The 22,035-nt window shown below is 36.9% G+C and overlaps 1 protein-coding gene and 1 long non-coding RNA gene across 2 annotated transcripts in view; one reads left to right on the plus strand and one right to left on the minus strand.

The window, feature by feature from the left end:
* The window catches only part of PICK1 (protein interacting with PRKCA 1), a 624,859-nt gene that overhangs the window by 74,910 nt on the left and 527,914 nt on the right, over positions 1 to 22,035 (minus strand). Inside the window, exons 5-6 of the mRNA XM_072421156.1 lie at positions 18,500 to 18,566; positions 13,538 to 13,627 (exon numbers count right to left, since the gene is read on the minus strand). Of these exons, the coding sequence (XP_072277257.1) occupies positions 13,538 to 13,627; positions 18,500 to 18,566 (157 nt within the window). The remainder of the gene's footprint in view (positions 1 to 13,537; positions 13,628 to 18,499; positions 18,567 to 22,035) is intronic.
* LOC140337410 (uncharacterized) lies at positions 17,332 to 20,200 on the plus strand. The gene is made up of 2 exons (XR_011922035.1): positions 17,332 to 17,448; positions 19,391 to 20,200. It is a non-coding gene; the product is annotated as an uncharacterized lncRNA (long non-coding RNA).

A 22,035-nucleotide genomic window follows, 5' to 3' on the forward strand; every position in this document is an offset into this window, starting at 1 on the left:
TCTAAGAAGCCAGACATTAGAAAGTGGGAACAAAGTATAGAGGGTAGGTAGAACGCTGACACAATAGCAGGGTTTACTGGATACCTATGGCATAAATAACTAGGAGCTCCAAATTTGCCGTGTCTAGCCCGGCCCACTTTTTTTTACCACCCGGCTACAGTTTCCCCCCACCGGGCTAAAAAAAACTCCTGGGGAGAACACTGACCCTGTTTAGGTGTTCAGGAACCACTTCCAAAAAAGGTTAAATAGGTGTCAGTGGGAAAAAGTTCCCTTTACACTAGGGGTCACCAAATGGAAGGTCAATCATGGGGTATTAAAAGAACCATAGTTGAGAATAACTGCACTAAAATTTCAAGAAATCACAGTGCACACTTGCCAAATACTAATCACTATTCAATTAGGTTTTTAACCCGTGGATTAATTTTTCTAAGATTATTGGACAATTAATCTATGTATTTTAGTGTGTTTTTGCTATGAAGCTTGTAATCAAGTGGATGCATATTACATTAGAAATAAATACCTCATAAATTTAATTTCCTACCATGCAGGATCTGGATAACCTGGCATCCAGAATAGTGGGCAAATTCAGGTTCAACTGAAAATTCAGTCCTTGTCCCACATTAATCAAACTGAACAAATTCATTTTTCAGATGTGCTGTTGTGATTGAATATTCTTGAAAACTGTAATAGATGTAACACTGTGCAAATTAAGGGTCTCCCTGAAGCTACAACTGCTGATGATTTATATGCTACTGTTATTGCAATTTTTAACAAGGTCGAGGACATCTTCCACTGCAACTGAAATTGATAGAGTACAACAGCCACAGTCCCAAACACAATCTACTCCTAGAGATGTCTTCTGCAGAATATATTTCAGAATAGGCAGATGTAATGCCTTTTGGAAGGCCAGGCACAAAAGTAAAAAAAAAAAATTGTTGGCGCTCTAATTGGTCTTCTACAAGATCTGTCTATGCCGACCTTGTATATTCAATGTAAACAACAACCCTTATTGGACCTAGTGTGACCGTGTTAAGAACTACACAAGAGTTCATGGTTTATTTTTTATTTTTTAATCTGAGGCTCTAGGTTTGAAATCGTATTGTTCCAAAATTAAATAACTTCTCTCCTTGTTTCATTTCCTGTTGCTTAAAGATATGAGGTATAAGATATATAAAAGATATAAGGTATAAGATTCAAGATATATAAAAAAAACAATATTTTTATTTACAACAATAGTGACAACACACAAATATTTTATTTAGTACCAGATGTACAGTTAGGTCCATAAATATTTGGACCAAAAAGACTAATTTTGGTTCTGTACATTACCACAAATAATTTTAAATGAAACAACTCAGATGCAGTTGAATTGCAGACTTTCAGCTTTAATTTAGTGGGTTGAACAAAAAGATTGAATAAAAATGTGAGGAACTAAAGCCTTTTTTTTTTTTTACACAATCACTTTATTTCAGGGGTTCAAAAGTAATTGGACAATTGACTCAAATGCTATTTCATGGGCTGATGTGGGCAATTCCTTCGTTATGTCATTATCAATTAAGCAGATAAAAGGCCAGGAGTTGATTTGAGGGGTGGTGCTTGTATGTGGAAGATTTTGCTGTGAACAGACAACATGCGGTCAAAGGAGTTCTCCATGCAGGTGAAACAAATCAACCTTAAGCTGCAAAAACAGAAAAAAACCCACCCGAGAAATTGCTACAATATTAGGAGTGGCAAAATCTACAGTTTGATATATCATGAGAAAGAAACAAAGCACTGGTTAACTCAGCAACCCCCAAAGACCTGGACGTCTACGGAAGACAACAGCGGTGGATGATCGCAGAATCATTTCCATGTGAAGAGAAACCCCATTCACAACAGCCAACCAAGCGAATAACACTATCCAGGAAGTAGGCGTATCAATATCCAAGTCTACCATAAAGAGAAAACTGCATGAAAGTAAATACAGAGGGTGCACTGCAAGGTGCAAGCCACTCATAACCCTCAAGAATAGAAAGGCTAGATTGGACTTTGTTAAAAAATAAAATAAAAAATAAAATAAAAAAAAACATCTATAAAAGCCTGCTCAGTTCTGGAAAAACATTCTTTGGACAGATGAAACTAAGATCAACCTTTACCAGAATGATGGCAAAAAAAATAAATAGAATGGGGAAGGCATGGAATGGCTCATGATCCAAAGCATACCACATCATCTGTAAAACATGGCAGAGGCAGTTTGATGGCTTGGGCGTGCATGGCTGCCAGTGGCACTGGGACACTAGTGTTTATCGATGATGTGACACAGGACAGAAGCAGCCGAATGAATTCTGAGGTGTTCAGAGACATACTGTCTGCTCAAATCCAACTAAATGCAGTCACATTGATTGGGAGGTGTTTCATATTACAGATGGACAATGACACAAAACATACAGCCAAAGCAACCCAGGAGTTTATTAAAGAAGTGGAATATTCTTGAATGGCCAAGTCAGTCACCTGACCTGAACCCAACTGAGCATGCATTTTACTTGTTGAAGACCAAACTTCGGACAGAAGGGCCCACAAACAAACAGCAACTGAAAGCTGGTGCAGTAAAGGCCTGGCAGAGTATTAAAAAGTAAGAAACCCAGCATCTGGTGATGTCCATGAGATAAAGTGTACAGGCTGTCATTGCCAGCAAAGGATTTTCAACCAAGTATTAGAAATGAACATTTTATTTTCTGCTTTTTAATTTGTGCAATTACTTTTGAGAACCTGAAATGAAGTGATTGTGTTAAAACAAGGCTTTAGTTCTTCACATTTTTATGCAATCTTTTTGTTCAACCCCCGATCTAAAGCTGAAAGTCAGCAGTTGAACTGCATGAGTTGTTTCATTTAAAATTAATTGTGGTAATGTACAGAACCAAAATTAGAAAAAAGCTGTCTGTCCAAATATTCATGGACCTAACTGTATATTAGTCAATTACACATCCCCCTTCTCTGAATATATTTAGAGAAATTAGGTGGAGAACCCAACCTAGGGGGACTACATGTTCCATAACCAGCAGGACAGTTGTACTGATAGGGGGTTGTAAACTATAAGCGTTTAGCAGTACAATCCGCATTTCCAGGACACGAAGAATAATTTCTGAGGAAGCATATTTCTCTAAATATATTCAGAGAAGGGGGTGTTTTTTTGCTTAACTACCCGACCGTTAAACTGACCTTGGTTCGGGTTTAAAAATTTTGCTAAAATCGATAAACCCGAACTTTGTCGGGTGGATAAATCCCATCACTCACCTGGTCCCCACTGTGATAATCCGTTCTGTTCCAGCGTCGATCTCTAACAAAAATACTCACCTTCTCCCCGCAGCTCCTCCGGACACGTCCGTCCTCTTCTGTCTTCATCCGGCGAGTGCAGTGACAATCACCGGGGTTTCCCGGTGACGTCGCTGCATGCGTCGGTGCGGGCCGGAAATTCAAATCGCTTTGCATTGAACTCAATACAAAAAAGCTGTATTGAGTCCAATACAAAGAAATCCTTATATAATATATATATATATATATATATATAATTGTAATATATATATATATATACATATATATACCGTATTTTTCGGACCATAAGACGCACTTTTTTCCCCCCAGAAGTGGGGGGGAAAAGTCCCTGCGTCTTATGGTCCAAATGTATTTTATTAAAAGTAATTTTTTTTTTTTTACATGATTGTGTGTTTCAAACATTTTTTATATTCATGATATCTACTAGAACCCTGTTCGGACATATTTCTGTAAGTTACAGGTCTACAATTTAAAAAAAAAATTCATGAAAAAAACAGTGTACCACTTTTGGAACAGAAATCTAGACATCAGTGTAACGCCCAGGTGGTTAATGTACATTTGACACTGTGCACGGTGGCTCAGTGGTTAGCACTCAGGTCTTTGAAGCGCTGGGTTTCAGGTTTGAATCTCAGCAAGGACACTATCTGGATGGAGTTTCCAGCTTCTCCCTGTGTTTGCGTGGGTTTCCTCCTGGTACTCCTGTTTCCTTCCACATTACAAAAGCATGCAGTTAGGTTAATTAGCTTCCCCCCAAAATTGCCCATAGACTGTGGTAATGACAGATGACTATGGTAGGCACATTTGATTTTGAGTCCCTTTAAAGGAGTTAGTCACATGACTATGGACTTTGTACAGCGCTGCGTAAAATGTTGGCCCTATATCAATACTGTGTAATAATAATAATAATAAAATAAACTTATTTGTTTTTTAATACATTTACTGTTTATTGTTTCATGCCTTAAAAGATAAAATGCTATTGTGAGTGGAAGCACTGGCATACATTTCATACAGCAATCCTAACTATCTATGTACAGTGAGTGAAATAAGTATCTTTAAACCTCCTTCAGTTGGACACAGCCTCAGTGTTTATGCTTGGGATGCAGCGTATAATATACAGTGACGGAAAGAAGTATTTGATCCCCTGCTGATTTTGTACGTTTGCCCCCCGAAAAAGAAATGACCAGTCTATAATTGTAATGGTAGGTATATTGTAGCAGTGAAAGACAGAACAACAACAAAAGAACCCTCAAAAACCCAGTGCTCAAAGTCAGAGCTAGATGTGCATTGTAATGGGAAGTATTTGATCCCCTATCAACCAGCAAGATTTCAGGCTCCCATGTGTCTTCACTGTATGCAGGTAACGAGCTGAGATTAGGAGCACCCTCTGTAAGGGAGTGCTCCTAATCCAAGCTTGTTACAGCACCTGTATAAAAGATACCTGTCCACAGAAGCAATCAATCAGATTCCAAACTAGCCACCATGGCCAGGAACAAAGAGCTGTCCAAGGATGTCTGGGACAAGATTGTAGACCTACACAAGGCTGGATTGGGCTACAAGACTATCGCCAAGCAGCTTGGTGAGAAGGCGACAACAGTTGGTGCGATAATTCGCAAATGCAAGAAACACAAAATAACTGTCAATCTCCCTCGGTCTGTGGCTCCATGCAAGGAAACCACTGCTGCTTGAAAAACTGCTAGGCTTGAAAAGCCCAGCACTTACCGCCTGTTACCAATCCCAGGTGCCTAGCAGTTATCACCGGTTACCAATCCCAGGTGCCTAGCAATTATCACCGGTTACCAATCCCAGGTGCCTAGCAGTTGCCAAGTAGTCATGCATTTTTTTTTACTGCTAATGTGAACTAAGCCTAATTTGTTAAGCAACATTGATCACAATATTACACTACTACAAGGGATTACACTATTAAAACATGGAACTCTAGATAGTGTAATTAAAATACACAGCACTGGATTGTTGGGGAATAATACAAAAAAATTGAAAAATTGTACATTCTAAGAAGCCAGGCATTAGAAAGTTGTAGCAAAGTATAGGGGGTAGGTGGAACACTGACACAATAGCAGGGGTTACTGGATACATATGGCATAAATACCTAGGAGCTCCAACTTTGCAATGTCCAACCCCGCCCTTTTTTTAACCACCCAGCTACAGTTCCCCCCCAACCCGGCTGAAAAAAATTTTTGTTATAAATTACATCACTTTTTTTCTTAATAAATACACATTGTATATTTAATCAATAATCAATATTCAAGTTGAATTTTGTGGTCATCAAGTTATTTCAGTGCCCTGCTAATATTTTGAATAGTTTGGATAAAACACTTCACAACTCTGCAGTAACATCAACTGTGTTACCATATTTTATCATCCAACAAGACCATCTTATGCTGAAAAAACAATTTATAATACCGTTTACACTGACTGATGTAACAGGCATGCATACTGTCCATCAATCCTGCCAGTACAATGATGGATAGTAAAAATACCTACAAAACTGTTGTGGTCAATATAAATAAATCTGTTACATTATTGGTGCATTGGTTACATTATTGGTGCATTGGTGGACAGTGTAAATTTAGCCATTACACTGCAGGTTAATAAATTCAAGTTAAACTGGTGGACAGAATACATTTTTTACATTGGAAGTCAATGCAATCAAAGGTTACATTGTAAGGTTGACATAAATTACATTTTCACAACAGTAGTTGGGGAAATCAGGGAAATCATGGTCTGGTGATGGTGGTCTGTGTAGATTCCATTGAAAAACTGATGGTCAGTATTATAGTCTCTGGCACATTAGTGGTTGGCAAAATAGCCTTTACTGCATTGATGATGATAGGCAAAATGTATTTTTTACAATGATGTCATTGGGTTATGGACCAGTAGGAAAAAGGACCCCAATTATTTGTGGTCATTGGTTACATTTCCTAAAACAGAGAATCATTTAAATAAACTGATTCTCGGGGGGTGTGGCCGGAAGCGGAAGCGGATGGTAGCTTTTGCCTGAGGCTCTGAAGCGTGGTCGTGCACCGGGAATTACAGCGGCTATTAGCAAGCTTTCTTTCTTCTTATCTTCACTCCTAAGCATACTGGGGACCATTTTTTAGCGATGGGCAAGCGGAAAACCGGCTCCACACCGCGGAAACTGACAGAATTCTTTGCAGCGTCGGATCAGCATGGCCAAGATGGCGCTGGTGGGCGGGCTTCCAGACACAGCAAGAATATGAATGGCTTTAGTGACCATACGGACGGAGCTGTATCTAGACCATATTCTAATATTACCCTTTTCTCGGACATTTCACAAGCCACAATACTGGCGAGGAAGAAATATATGGCAGTAACTCAAGCCTTAAGAGAACACCATATTCCATATAGATGGGGTTTTCCGGTAAAGCTTATTGTTTCCCGTAATGGATCCTCTTATACGATTAAGTCTCCACAACAGGGTTGTGAAGTGCTTGAAAGCTGGGGCATTCAACCCTCTACTCAACCTAATACATCTAAGTCAGGTGCTAACTTGGGTCGTCTATCTCCAGAGTGGAAACTTGCTTGATCATACTGCTCGGATAGAAGAAAACTAGCACTATAAAGATACTTCTGGTGCACGTTACCACGTCTCTAATCCCCGTTACTTCAGATGTGCAGTTTAATACTGCTTTATGGATCAGTCAAGGATCCTGCTTTTTATTTCGTCTTCTTAGATGAGAAATTTGGATTCTCATTCTGGTTTTTGTTGATTTTTTGTTTTCTACACAGTGGCTTGGATGTTTATGTTACCATTAAGGGAGTAAGGAAGGCTCACCTTTTCAAATGCTATATGCAACCAATACAGGAAGCATTTACCCCTTTGGGGGTACTGAATACAGATAATGGGACTTAATATTCTCTCCATTAATGCAAAAGGTCTCAACAGCCCCTTTAAAAGGCATGCTATTTGGGATGAAACTAAAAAGCATAACTCTAATATATTATGTATCCAGGAAACCCATTTTAAGAAGGATAATCTACCCCACTTCTCTCATAAGAACTTTCCACACATCTTTCATTCTACTTCCTCGCAAAAAAGAAAAGGAGTGACGATTGCAATTAAGTCGGATATTTCTTTTGCTCTAATTCATAAGGATATAGATCCTGAAGGAAGATTCATAATTTTGGTGGCCAAACTCAACAATATAACCAGAACATTAGTTTCTATATATGCCCCAAATACTTATCCAGCAAAATTTCTAGCAAAAGTAATTAAAAGAAAGAGGAAAATTCAGGAAGGATCACTCATAATTTGCGGAGACTTTAACTGTGTTCCAATAGTATACCTCTAATAGCAAGTACAAGTACACAAGACCGACGTTACAGTCTCTTCTACATAAGGAAGAACTCTTTGATGCTTGGCGATGCCTTCACTCAGCAGAGAAAGATTTCACCTTTTTTTCAAACCCACATCAATCATATTCGAGAATTGATCTGTTCCTAGTAGATAAATGGACTTTACAACAAGTATTATCATCTTCTATTTACAATATTACATGGTCGGACCATGCTCCGGTATCCCTATGTATCAACTCAAATTGTACTGCTCCAATTTCTTATCTGTGGCGAAATGATATTTCCTTATTTGCACATTCATCTACTAAAAGTAAAGTTTTACAAAATTTGCAGGAATTTTTTCAATTGAATGAAACACCAAATCTGCCCCCGACTACGTTGTGGTGTGCTCATAAAGCCTATATTAGAGGGATATTAATACAACTTTCTGCTTCTGTTAGAAAGAGGAGAAGACAGCATATGAATGAATTACTTGAGAAAATTAGGCATTTGGAGTCACTCCACAAAAATATGATTACTATTCAGGTTTCCCAACAACTGTTTAAATATAGGCAAGAATTACGGTTGTTACTGATTGAGAAACAAGAGAAGCTCTTCCGAAATACCAAAACTACTTATTATGCTCAGGGTAATAGAGCAGGTAGATTACTTGCAGCAAAAATTAAAGGTAAACGCACTAAATGCTCTTTACCCTTCTTATTCCATCATAAATCTAAAACTCAATTGTTTAACCCCTTAGATATGGCTAACGCCTTTAGAGATTACTACGAAGAATTATATAATCTTAAAGAGGACAAACAGAGTAACCATCCTACGCAGAGCTTGATTGATTCTTTTTTACAATCAGTCAATCTCCCTAAACTTTCGGAAGAGCAAAGAGCTATACTTAATGAGCCCTTTTCTCCCTTGGAAGTGGGAAGAATTATTAATGACCTACCTGGGCACAAATCACCAGGAATAGACGGCTTTACAGCTGAGTACTACAAATCCTTTAAGGATGTACTTATTCCACACTTAACCTCATTATTCAACCGAGTAGTTAGTGATGGTTGTTTTCCTGAGGAAATGCTCAAAGCTATCATAATTACTATCCCAAAAGAGGGGAAAGCACCGTCTTATCCCCAAAATTTTAGACCTATATCGCTGTTAAATACAGATCTAAAAATTTTTGCCAAGTTACTCGCAGTGAGAGTTCAAGAATTTATGCCCTCTCTGATTCATGGGGACCAAGTGGGATTCGTCAAAGGAAGACAGGCGTATGATGCGACCCGTCGAATGATTAATTTATTCTCAATTGCCGAAAAATCTGGAAAGCCGACAATTTTTCTTACATTGGATGCAGAGAAAGCTTTCGATAGGGTACACTGGGGCTTCTTACATGCAGTATTACAAAAATTTGGGCTAGAGGGCTCAATCCTCACGGCTATTATGGCTTTATACACTTACCCTTCGGCTCAGGTGTTCTTATCTAATATGCTGTCTTCTCCCTTTAAAATTACTAATGGTACCCCTCAAGGCTGCCCTTTATCGCCAACCCTTTTTGCACTAATTATGGAGCCCTTTGCTTATTGTATTAGAAATAATCTCAATGTGCGGGGGATACAGGTTGGTTACTCGTTACATGTTATAAGTTTATTTGCGGATGATGTGATCCTTTCCTTAGTAAATCCACAGAACTCCCTTACAGCTGTACTGCAAATAATTGAATTGTTCGGATCTGTGAGTTATTATAAAATCCATGATGCAAAATGCAATATCCTGTCAGTAGGAGTGCCCTTAAAATTAAAAGAGCAACTATCTAAGAAATTTCCCTTTTGTTGGGCTAAAACTAGTATTTTATACTTAGGTATTCAGCTGACTTCCTCTTTGTCTACTGTGATTAATACCAATTTTTCACTTCTAGTGGAGACGGTAAAGAAAGATATAGAAGCTTTTTCGAAAGTTGAATTATCCTGGTTGGGTAAAATAGCAGCCTTTAAAATGGTGATATTGCCAAAGGTTCTGTATCTTTTCCGAACTTTACCTGTTATTCTTCCCAGGCACATTCTAGTCTCATTGCAGACTCTGATACAGCAATTCATATGGAATAACAAAAAAGCACGAATATCTCAATCACTTTTATTTAGAACAAAAAAAGTAGGAGGTATGGGAGTACCCAATATAACAGATTACTATCTAGCCTCCTTGGCAGATCAGTTGGAGATTTGTATTAAACCCAATATAAACAGAAGGTGGTTAGATATTGAAAGACTGTATATACCAACTGGTAATTATTTGGCTTATTTGATGGCTAATCTACACTCACCAATAATGTTACAGATGCATTTACCTCCAATGGATGCTATGGTATTTATTTGGAAAAAATTACAAAGTAAAAAATGTATAAATACAAAAACGATACTAATCCCACCCCCTTTGCAATATTTTGAACTTCTTATCCCAGATTTGAATATTCAGTCCTGGCATAACGCAGGATATCAATATATCTCAGACTTGCCACAATTTCATACCTTCCTCGATCTATTCAAATTACATCAGATAAATCATTTCCAAAAATCTATTTTAGGAAGGGAAGTTGCGGTTGCTGAGATTCTCTGGAATAGAAGTAAAAAAAAATAACCACTGCAAAGGAGGTATTTCGTTGTATTATAATTTAATTCAGAATAAGAATGAATGGCGCAGAATCTATATCTTTACTATTTGGGAACAGGATCTCCATTATACATTTACACTTACCCAATGGAAAGCTGCAATTAATCTTAGCTCTAAAGCTTCTAGATGTATTTCTCATTGGGAATCTTACCAAAAAATACTTTGCAGATGGTACAGAACACCTCTTAGATTATCGAGATTTGTGCCAAATTATTCTCCGTTATGCTGGAGGAATTGTGGCGAGATGGGCACATATCTTCATATGTTCTGGGAATGTAGAAATATACGCAGCTTCTGGAACTCTATTTTTGTATTAATTTCAAAAGTTACAGGCTGTCTATCTAGACCACAGGCAGCATTAGCATTACTAAATTTAGGAGTGGAGAAATTCCCTCCTTGTTTTCATATTATAGTTATACATATCCTTATAGCTGCCCGAATCTCCATAGTTTCCAAATGGAACCACTCTACAACACCTAATATTTCTGAGGTAGTATCAATGATACATAAAAATTATCATTATGAACGTGCCTTAGCATATAGTAATCTCCAAGCACATAAATTTCATGTGAACTGGATTATGTGGGAGAAATTCTTACCTACTACATCTAAGGATATTTAGAAATAGTGGCAAAATTAGTTAATTAAGATGTTACAGATTGTTATCATTCTCTTGGCCATTGTGTGGGTTATTAGTTTATTTCTATTTGTCTTTTACTCTTTTATTTCTGTTTTATGTTGATGTACACTAAACTGCGTCTATGATTGCTTTCTGTTGTTTATAATTTCTTGCTGTATATGTCCTCTGTATTATCTTGGAAAAAAATTCAATAAAAATTATATTAAAAAAATAAAAAAAATAAACTGATTCTCACAACCTCTGAACCGCAACTATGGGAAATGTTCAGGTATTACCCAAAGAACTGGGACCCAGCCACATTACTTTAAATTAAAAACAAGTGCAAACATAAATGTATACAATAAATGTAAACCTGGGCACAGTGAACGCAAAAAAAAAAGTTTATTAGACAAGTATAGTCAGGACAAAGTACACTGGCCACTTAGATTCTGGGACTAATTACAAGCAACTGAACTCTAGTCTTACCTTCCTTATTTTTATACAGGCTCTTCTCAAGTAGTGAGATTGCTTAATATGATTTCACTGCACACTGTTAACTTATAGTGTGCATTAGTCATCAAGGGATGACTTGCATAATTAACCACCTGGGCGTTACACTGATGTCTAGATTTCTGTACCAAAAGTGGTACACTGTTTTTCATGAAATTTTTTTTTTAAATTGTAGACCTGCAAGTTACAGAAATATGTCCGAACAGGGTTCTAGTAGATATCATGAATATAAAAAAAAGTTTTAAACACACAATCATGTAAAAAAAATGTACTTTTAATAAAATCCTATCCTATTTTTTTTGCATAGAAATTTTTGTTTATATTGTGGGCTTGTAATTCAAATAATGAAATAGACAACAATGTAATCTAAAAATAAAATATAAAATTAAAAATGTACTTTTATTTTTATTTCATGTTGTGTGGTGTTTTTGTACTGTAAAAACCATTTAAAAGCAAATTACATTGTAATCTGCTTTTAAATTTCCCTCCCTGACACACCCCCATACATCACCACTCACATCATCCGGAAGATGACTCATCCTCCGGAGTGATGTGTGTGGGGGGGGGGGAATTTCCCTGCCTGCTCACAGAGACAGAGATGCTGCTGCTTGCAGGATTTCTGCATTATGCTTCACATCTCACTGCAGATGCCAGCAGCAATAGCAAATTTTTTATTGCTGCTGGAAGAGCTGCAGGGCCCGGGTAAGTATTTGCTTTCAGCTGTAATCAGATTGTCATACAATGTATGACAATCGGATAGCAATATAACGTTTGTTTACATTTTTAACCACCTGGTGAGAAAAGTTCGGGTTTAACACTTTTTGCAAGTGTTTTTACCCCGAACATGGTCGGGTTTAACGGCCAGGTGGTTAAGCCCTTTCCTCTCCAATCTTAATCTCCTTAGCCACCTCTTTCATTTATTTGATCTTACCTTTTTTTATTCATGGAAAAGAAACCATAAAAGCACAAACATATGCAGAATAAACTCCAGCTTTAAAAGAGAACTAATGACATGAAGACTAAATAGAATGTCTTTTATGAAAATAAAACTATTTTGCACTTAAAAGGTGCAGTGGGTGGTATATCTTTTTCCCTCCTCTTCAAAAGCCCAGAAATTCATGTTTGACCCATACTCATAGATAGTATTATAAAAACACATTCCTGACACCCTTGACATGTCCGATAGTTACTGTGTCAATCAAGAACAAATTTAAAATTGAGGAAAACACCCAAAAGGATGCCAGAGATACATTTAATTATATTTTACTGGTCACTAAGAAAGATGCACAAATTTACCTACATAACCTAATAATATTGCAGAAAACCCAAGAGGATGCAATCTGTACCACCAGACAATTCAGGAGGAAGAAATACATTTTCTTAAGCAACCTAAGCAAATCAGGGATCAAGGTATGCTTTTGTCACTATACTGAACATTAAAAAAGAAAACCACTGTATTAAAAATAAATACATATACTGTATTTGACTTGGGTCATACCAGTAGATGGCAATAGACAGCATGTTGGCCCAGAGGTTAGCACTCTGGCCTTTGCAGCACTAGGTTTCAGAATCCAATCTCGGCAAGGACACTATCTGGATGGAGATTGCAGGTTCTCCACGTGTTTGTGTTGGTTTCCTCTGGGTACTTGGGTTTCCTCCAAAATTCCAAAACACGCAGCTAGGTTAATTGGTTTTGCCTCAAAATTGACCTTAGACTGTGGTATTGACATATGACTATGGTATATTAGATTGTGAGCTGCTTTGATGGACAGCTAGTGACATTACTATGGACTTGTAAAGTGCTATAATATTACTGTGTAATAATAATGTAAATATGTAGAAAATTATTAAAATGCAGATTTTTATAAATGAGCTTGGTAAAGATTTACAGAGTGAGCCCATGAGATTTTAGTTTGTTTCCCCTTTAAAATTATTGTTAAAACATACAGGATGTATTTACTCACAGCAATTTAATGGCATTTCTATCAACACACAGTTAGGACAAAGAAGCTGATAACATCCATTAAATACTCTTGTAGGTAAACTACACCTTGCCACATTTTTTTTGCCACTAGGACAGTAAAAAAAAAAATGCTGGAAAATTTTTACCATTGCACAGGATGGCACGACTTAAACCAAGTGCATCAGCAGTGCCTGAGCTCATGTTCTCAACCAGACGATGCTTCACCTTCTTCAGTACTGGGGAAAAAAATTAAAGCACTCATTTAAGTAAAATGTCTACTACCAGCAAAATACTGCAAAACTTTGAAAATAAGAATGCATATACATCCTAAATACAAAGCTATAGATGTAGTGTACCAAAGGCATCACATTGTTGACAGAGTAAACATTCAAGTTCAGTTTGAAAAAATGTTTGCATCTAATAATGATTTTTGCACATGCAACTTTATGTTTTTAAATGTTTCTTTTCTGTTTACAATATGGTATTTATGTTGAGAATTAATTATTAGACATTGTCCTTTTTGTTGGGTTCTATTGTTATAATTATTTCTTGTTTTGTCCTGTATGGTAGTACTTCCTTTACATGTAAATAGTTTTTAGTTGTTTTTCCCTTTTTGTGTGGTAAAGAAAATATTGTTTTCATTGTGCAATTGCTATCAGAATAGGTATAATATATACTTCGTATACTATTGTGCAAAATGGAAACAGATGGTAAATTCATCAAATAAATTGTCAAACCCTTTCAAACAGCAAAAAATATAAAAATAAACAAAAAGAGGCACAAAGAAATATATACATTTACTTAGGGTGTAAGCAAAACTACAAGATTGGTGTATTAGTATTCACAAAAGCAAGGCCAAAAACTGGCTCTAGACAGTTTTGTATCTAACTACTACTTGTAGTTTTTAGAGCCTGTTTGGTGCCCATTTTGTCCAATACAGCCCTAGTTGGAAAAAATAATTTGCATACGTGTAGCAGGTTTCACCTGATGCGTTTTGCCTACTATGGGCCTCTTTGGGTATGGGCGCTTGCGAGGTAGAGAATTTGAAGTGGTCTGAAGTTACAGTAGCACATTACAGTAAATTACAGTCATAAATGAAATCAGATACAGTTTGCAAAACATATCTGTACATTGCAGCAAGTAGACATCAAAATATAGTATATTATCAATAGGTGGTGCAATATGACAAGTTTACAAATAATACAAAATGGGTAAACAATCATAAAAGTTGTCAAATCCTGTATTCCACGATGAGAAGATAAGTTTATGTGCTGGTGCTCCCCCCTAGTTTTTTTGGGGGGAAGGAGAGTAGTTATGTTTATTTTTGGCAGGTGCCTGTATAATAAAAGTTAGGAATAACTGGAAATGTTGTATAACTCTATCATCGTGTTAAAATTATTAGGGAATGTTTAGTAAGAAGCAAAAATTGATTGAGATGAGGCAAACTCCCAGATAATGGAAAGGTATTGGGGGCATCAATGTGGGAAAATGTAGGTGAGTATATGAAAATTCATCCATTAGATTGAATACAGAGTAAATGAATCTAGTAAATAGATTATGATAGCCAAATACAGTGAACATTAAATATATAGAAAGCACAAGTTGATTAATGATAAGTAAAGTCATCACATCACATTACATCTCAATAAAAAATAATCAGACCTTCAAGATGATGATATAAGTAAAGGTAATATGTTAAAAGAATTATAGCAAAGCATGAATGGATACCTGGTGTATGTGAGTATTTCAGAGAGGACTGTGGTGGCAGCATCTATCATCAGCTGCAGAGAGAACCAGGAACCACAGAACCACCTTTGAACACAAGGGGGGAGGGTAGCGTCCACTGGGTTTGATTGCACAGGCGCAGAGTGCACTGGGACACCCGGCACATGTGTAAGCGTTGCAAGATACACCTCCCAGAAGTTGCTGAAACTACTTCCTGAGGGAGCCAATTCCCTTTTTTTACAGACCTTACAGTGAAGAATCCCTTCCTTATCGGGAGCTTAAACTTTTCCTTCAGACGCAAAGAGTGCCCTCCTGTTCTTTGTAATGATCTCAAAGTGAATAATTGGGAAGAGAGTTCTTTATATGGAACATTTATATATGTATACAGAGTGATCATATCCCCCCTTAAACATCTCTTCTCAATGGAGAATAAATTCAGTTCAGCTAACCTCTCCTCACAGCGGAGCTCCTCCATTCCTTTTATTAGTTTAGTTGCCCTTTTCTGCACTCTCTCTATGTAACAATGTCCTTTTTGTGAACTGGTGCCCAAAACTGGACTGCATATTCCAGTTGTGGTCTGACCAATGCTTTGTACAGGGGCAGGATTATGTCTCCATCTCTGCAGTCTATTCCTCTTTTAATACAAGAAAGTACTGTGCTAGCTTTAGATATTGCAGCATGGCATTGCATGCTGGAATTAGGTTAATGATCTACCAGAACCCCCAGATCCTTTTCCATTTCTGACTCCCCCAAATGTATTCCCCCTAGACATGCATGTTGTTGGCCCCCAAGTGCATATTACATACATTACATGTATCTATATTAAATGTCATTTGCCACTTGGCTGCCCAGTCCAGATCTGCTTGTAAATTATAGACATCCTGTATGGACTTAATTCCATTACATAGTTTGGTGTCATCTGCAAACACAGAAACGGTACTTTTATTCCCAAACTCCATATCATTTATAAGGATGTTAAACAGTAAAGGTCCCAACACTGAACCTTGGGGTACACCACTAATAATTTAAGAACATTCAGAGTATGAAATCATTAATTATAACTCTATGGATGTGCTCTTTAAGCCAGTTCTCTATTCATTTACAGATTGACTTTTCAAAACCTATTCACCCTAACTTGCATATTAACTGTCTGTGTCCAAGTACACTATATCAACTGCTATTCCACTGTCTACCCATTTACTTACTTCCTCATAAAAAGAGACTAAATTTGTTTGACAACTTCGGCCTTTCTTGAAGCCTCGCTGGCTATCACTTATAATATTATTTTCCAGCAGAAACTCCCCTATGTGGTTCTTTATCAAACTCTCTAGGACCTTTGCAACTATGGACGTTAAACTAACCAGTCTGTAGTTACCTGGTAATGACTTTGCTCCCTTTTTGAAGATAGGAACCACATTGACCTTAAGCCAATCCATGGGTACCATGCCAGTGACCAAACAGTCTCTAAAAATTAGAAGTAATGGCTTTGAAATACCCAATCCAGCTCTTTGAGGACACATGGATGTAATCCTTCGGGTCCTGGTGCTTTGTCAACCTTATTTTGCCCAACTGTTTCTCAACCATATCAATTTTCAGCCATTGTGACTCATTTAAGGTAGTGACATTGTTATTATGATTTTGGACTTGAGCTCTGTCAGTTTCCTTTATGTACACACATGCTCAGATCTGATCTTTTTGCTATTAATATATTTAAAAGAAATGTGGGGGTTTGCCTTACTTTCCTCTGCATTCTGTCTTTCATTTTTAGGTTTTGCACATTTTATCTCCTTTTTAAATGTTTTGATATATTCTTTATAGTTTTCAAATGATGAAGGTGATCCTTCATTTTTATATTTTTGGAATGCCCTTTTAGTGTTCCTTATAGCTTTGTTAAAGCATACCTAATACTCACAAAATCAACTTTGGCTTATCAGCCTGCTTTTACCTTTACACATCAAATCACAAGTTCTGGCCATACCCCCAGGTCTCTCCATTGCCTAGGCTGGGAGGTACAATCTGGGAAATGCCATCTGTGGTGGGAGTGTTTCTATTCCACTCCCACTGTCCTAATTATGCAGATTTGCCTGACAGGCATCTCACTAGAGTGCAGCTACTCCATCTGCAGCTGCTTCCTGCTTCTTTCAGCCTGTGAGCTCTGCGTGCAGAGAGAGAGGGAGGGGAGTGGGTGGAGGAGAAGGTCATGAGAGGAAGGAACGTGAACTTGCCAGTCACAAGCTGGCCACTTCTAAACACTTCATAAATCCGTTATATATTGCATGGATACGAGCTGACCCAGCCAGTGCTACCAGGGAAGACTGACATTTTAGTGCAAGTAAGAATACATTAATATTTGAAAGACTAGTTTTTGAGTATAGTTCCTCTTTAACATCAGCTGTGAGCCACATAGGTTTTAATTTTAAACTTATTACCCATTAGAATATATTTTTCAGACATCGGGTCAAAAATGATTTGAATGTTTACAAATCAAAGCAAAAGCAAGCACACAAGCAACAACAGATACAAGCACAAAAACAAAAAGATTATTCAAAAAGGAAGAAAAAGAAAGAAAAATAGGGCAAGGGGAAATGTGATAAAAAAATTAAGTGTATTTGATGGTATACCTAGTAATTTGATAAATGTTATGTTAAATTGTATTGGGGTGGGTATGACACCTCATTTTAGATATTTTTATCAATGTGGTGGTGTAATTATGTTGGGATACTAACAAATATAATATGGCATTTAAAAATCATACATAATAAATAGAAGAAAAGTATAAGCCCCTTTTTTAAATTTATTATTAAGGCTGTTTAAGTATCACAGAACCGGTTTAAAACTGAACACATCATTCAGTCCCAGATATTGGTTAGCTTTAGGAGTGAATATTCAACTGGTTTCATGATGTAATAGAATTTTGTTTAAATCACCACCTCAAATATTGGGGGGTATTTTCACCAAAGCCGCATATTTGATAAAGTTGGCATTGAAACCATGCTGTGTCCCTACATTACTTTTAGGTGTTACAGGTGTTGTCATTATTGATGGAATATATGTGCTCAAAGATACGTTTTTTAAGGCTCATTTGGCTTGCCCCACATAGTATCTGCTGCAGGTACAGGTTACATGTATGTGAATGATTTTTTGCAACAGGACTGTAATATACTATATTGGCACCACACAGGCCCTGAAAACTACAAGTAGTAGGTAGATACAAAACTGCCCTGAGCCAGTTTTTGGCCCTGCTTTTGTGAATGATACTAACACACCAATTCTTGTTTTACTGCTTACACACAAATAAATGTATATATTTATTTGCGTCTAAAACCCCTCTCTTTATTTTCATATAAAGACTATATTTGAAAAAAATACCAACTTGTTCTTACCAATATCCAGAGACTTTCCTTGTTTAGGGTCTGCTTGAAGTTTATTGTAGTGTATGGTTACTTCCCCCTGAAAAAAATAACAGGCACCTTAAGTCTACATAAAAAAAAAAAATATATATATATATATATATATATATATATATATACACATACATAATGGCTAAACCTAGCCAGCATCATGTTTCAATGTGTGTTTATTGAAAGTTTTATTAAAAAAAAAAAAAAACACAATACACAAAAACATGGACACAGGTAAATAATAATAAAAAAAAAAATATTATGACTAATGAGGACCAACAGAGTAGAACTGGAATACCAAGGACAGAATGACAGGACTCAATTTGATGCAGTGAGAGTCGATAGAATAAGGTTCTGAGGGGAGCCTCTTTACAGCCCGTCAAAACAGTCTGGGCCTTCAAGATAGGAAGTGCACAAATTAGCAAAATACGATTGTGAAGATTGAAGCAACAACATGACAGATCAAAAAACTAACTAGGGGCAATAAAAGGGTAAAAGTAGATACAGGCATAAATATTTAGCAATTGTAGGAAAGTGAAGAGAAAAATCTTCCACCATGCCAGTGGGTAAGGTAACATGAAGATATAATTGAGGTAGCACAGTGCAGAATAGAGGGGATGATTCTGAAAATGTCTAAGCTGACTATCTACACATATAAATGTAAAAATTGGATGTATGTATGTTCCACCATCACTCGAAAATGCATCGACATATTTAAACCAAACTTGCTAGACATATGACCGCTGATCTTTGTACAGCACTGTGGTAAATGTCACAGGTATATTTGCATGCATGTATGTGTGTGCGTGTGTGTATTGTTCAGTGACGGTGTGCCCTTTGCTTGCATACTTTTTTTTCGATTTTTTTTTACAGAAAAGAAAGACTTGCCACGCTGAGCAAGAGAGCTACTACATCTAGAGCTTCAGAGACAGTACAACAGCATGGGACCTGACTACAGGAAATGAGAGAAAGAGCTACTACATCTAGAGCTTCAGAGACAGTACAACGGATAAAACCTGACTACAGGAAATGAGAGAAAGAGCTACTATATTTAGAGCTTCAGGGACAGTACCAGACCGTGAGATCTGAGAACACGAAATGAGATCACGGCCTGCACAACATTTTAGCTTAGCATTGGAAAGATTCCACTATGATCCACATAAAGACTACCCGCAGCATGCAAGTGTTACCATCAGAAAAATGGAAATGGTTTGTAGTTACTGACTATTAAGCCAAGAAGATTAAATTTGAGTCTCCTGGTTATTTGCTGCAAAAGGGAAAGTCAAACTCTGCCAACTGGAAACACCACCACAAGAACTTTGGAATTACACATCAGCAAATACCTCAAATAGTCAAAGCATTTTCTGAATAACATCAGAAAATACAACTCATGTTTCCAAATGACATAATTCGACGCCACATCAGTTGTTCAACAGCCTGGATTTCCATCCACATTCACAGTTCGAGGACAAATTTACCATAAAGCGGGATTGTTATTTCTGCTGCCAGATAAACCACTAAAATTTCTATTTTATTTATTATAAAACTATTTTATTGAAAACAAACTAATTGAAACTGACCAGAGGTGCACCTACATCTCAGAAACAAAATTTCAGATTGTCTTAAAAGTTACAAGGGATGTTTCATGAGCACAATACTCTTATTAAAACTTTTAAAACAGCATTGGAAAATGTGCCATTATTTAGGGTAATTTAATTCAATTGTATTTTAATTTAATTGTACTCATACTTTTAAAACCTGTAAAAAAACATTTATTTGATTTAACACTAAAGGCTTTATTTGATTCCTCTTCCTGTATAATATAAGATTGCAATAAATAAAACCCGGGCAACGCCAGGTAATCAGCTAGTATGAGAATATATTTGTGTCAGTCTCGTTGTTGTCAACTGCTACAAGATATTTCATATATTCCGGCTCCTCTAACCATTCTGAAAGCGTTGGCGGGAAGCAGACAGTAGATAGTACAGTAATAGAGGGTGTGTTTAAAACAACTGATATACATAATATGGCTCTAATAAATATTCTTTCAGACTGTAATACTAACAATGTAGAGCAATCCCCTCACTCATGGTATTCCACCAGTCTCTCCAACAATCCATCATGAATGCTTCAGACAGTCAACCACTTTTCCCACCATTTCCCTTCTTCTGCCTCTTTGCAGTTCTCTACACTGGCTTCCACTTCAACTGGTTTTACTTAGAATCAAATTCAAGCTTCAAAACTCTCCTGTCCCGCTGGAAATAAAATACACCTCTAGACACTCTTCTTCACAGCTTCAAGACTTTTTCAGAGCCACCCTGATTCTCTGGCATATTCTTCCCTGCTCCTACTTTCTGCACATTTAAAAAAGCCCTTAAAACTGATATTTTCCAAATGGATTCCAAAGAATCCAGACTAATATTTAGTCAAAAAAATCTGCAAGTTAATAATTTAAAAAGGAGAGTAGTTTGAAATAGTGGACAAAGTAAAAACACAGCTGTCTGGTTGTCGTCACCTGCCACCAAATGTTTCATATGCTGTATATGTTCAAACTTCAATAACCAATCTCTAAGAGATGTGGAGGTAGTGGAATACCAATCTATAAGAATAACCATTTTGGCTGCCATCAGAAAATGCCAAGGAAAGTCCCTCTTGGTAGCCTTAACAGAACAAAGGACCAGGACCAGCTGTGTTCTAGATGGTGCCCCAAAGTCTGGAGGGAAGGCTAAGTAAAAGAACAAAGGGGAAAGAGATTGAGAGGAGATCTAGAGAATATAGTAGTAATCCATGGTTTCCCTATCCCAGTTATCAAACCAAATAAACCACCGAGTAACTTGATAATATAAAGAGACATCACAGAGTCTAGCCCTGTCTTTAGACTTGGGTCTAGTCAAAAAACAATATGCGATTGGAGGATGGTCAGAATTCCAAAGTATTCAGCCCCCTGTGTTAAATCTTTTGGTGTATATCAATGTAGGAACATTATTCTAACAAACCAAAAGGGGGAGTGATTTTTTTAATATCAAGCTGGAACGTTTAAAGAAATAACGGGTAACTATAAGTAAACAGCTGTGAATTATTCAATGGAAGAAACACTCCCATATTCTTGATTGCTTCAAGACAGAACTGAATCAGAAATTGCTATGGAGTAAGATAAACTGTATGAAGAAAGACATTAGGATACTCCAATTTGTGAAAAATAGCTTTTAAGTTCATCAAGGAACCAAATTTCTTGAATTCACAAAATATGGAAGGAATGCAGGGGTGGGATGAGACTATATAGGGCAAAATGTTTTTTAAAGGGAGTATTTATTGTGATGACCACAAGTACTCAGATATTGCACATGGGGTTTGGTAAGTAATGCTTGTTTGAGGTTTCTACAAACCTGGCATATAGAAGTGGTGAAGGAAAAAAAATTGTCTGTGTTGCCATCGCAGATCCCAAAGGTACCACTATGTCTGCCATATATAATATATTTCCCTTGTCATGACCTGTGTATTTCTAATAGTGTTGGGAA

The sequence above is a fragment of the Pyxicephalus adspersus genome, chromosome 8, assembly GCF_032062135.1.
Source record: "Pyxicephalus adspersus chromosome 8, UCB_Pads_2.0, whole genome shotgun sequence".
NCBI classification, from domain to species: Eukaryota; Metazoa; Chordata; class Amphibia; order Anura; family Pyxicephalidae; genus Pyxicephalus; species Pyxicephalus adspersus.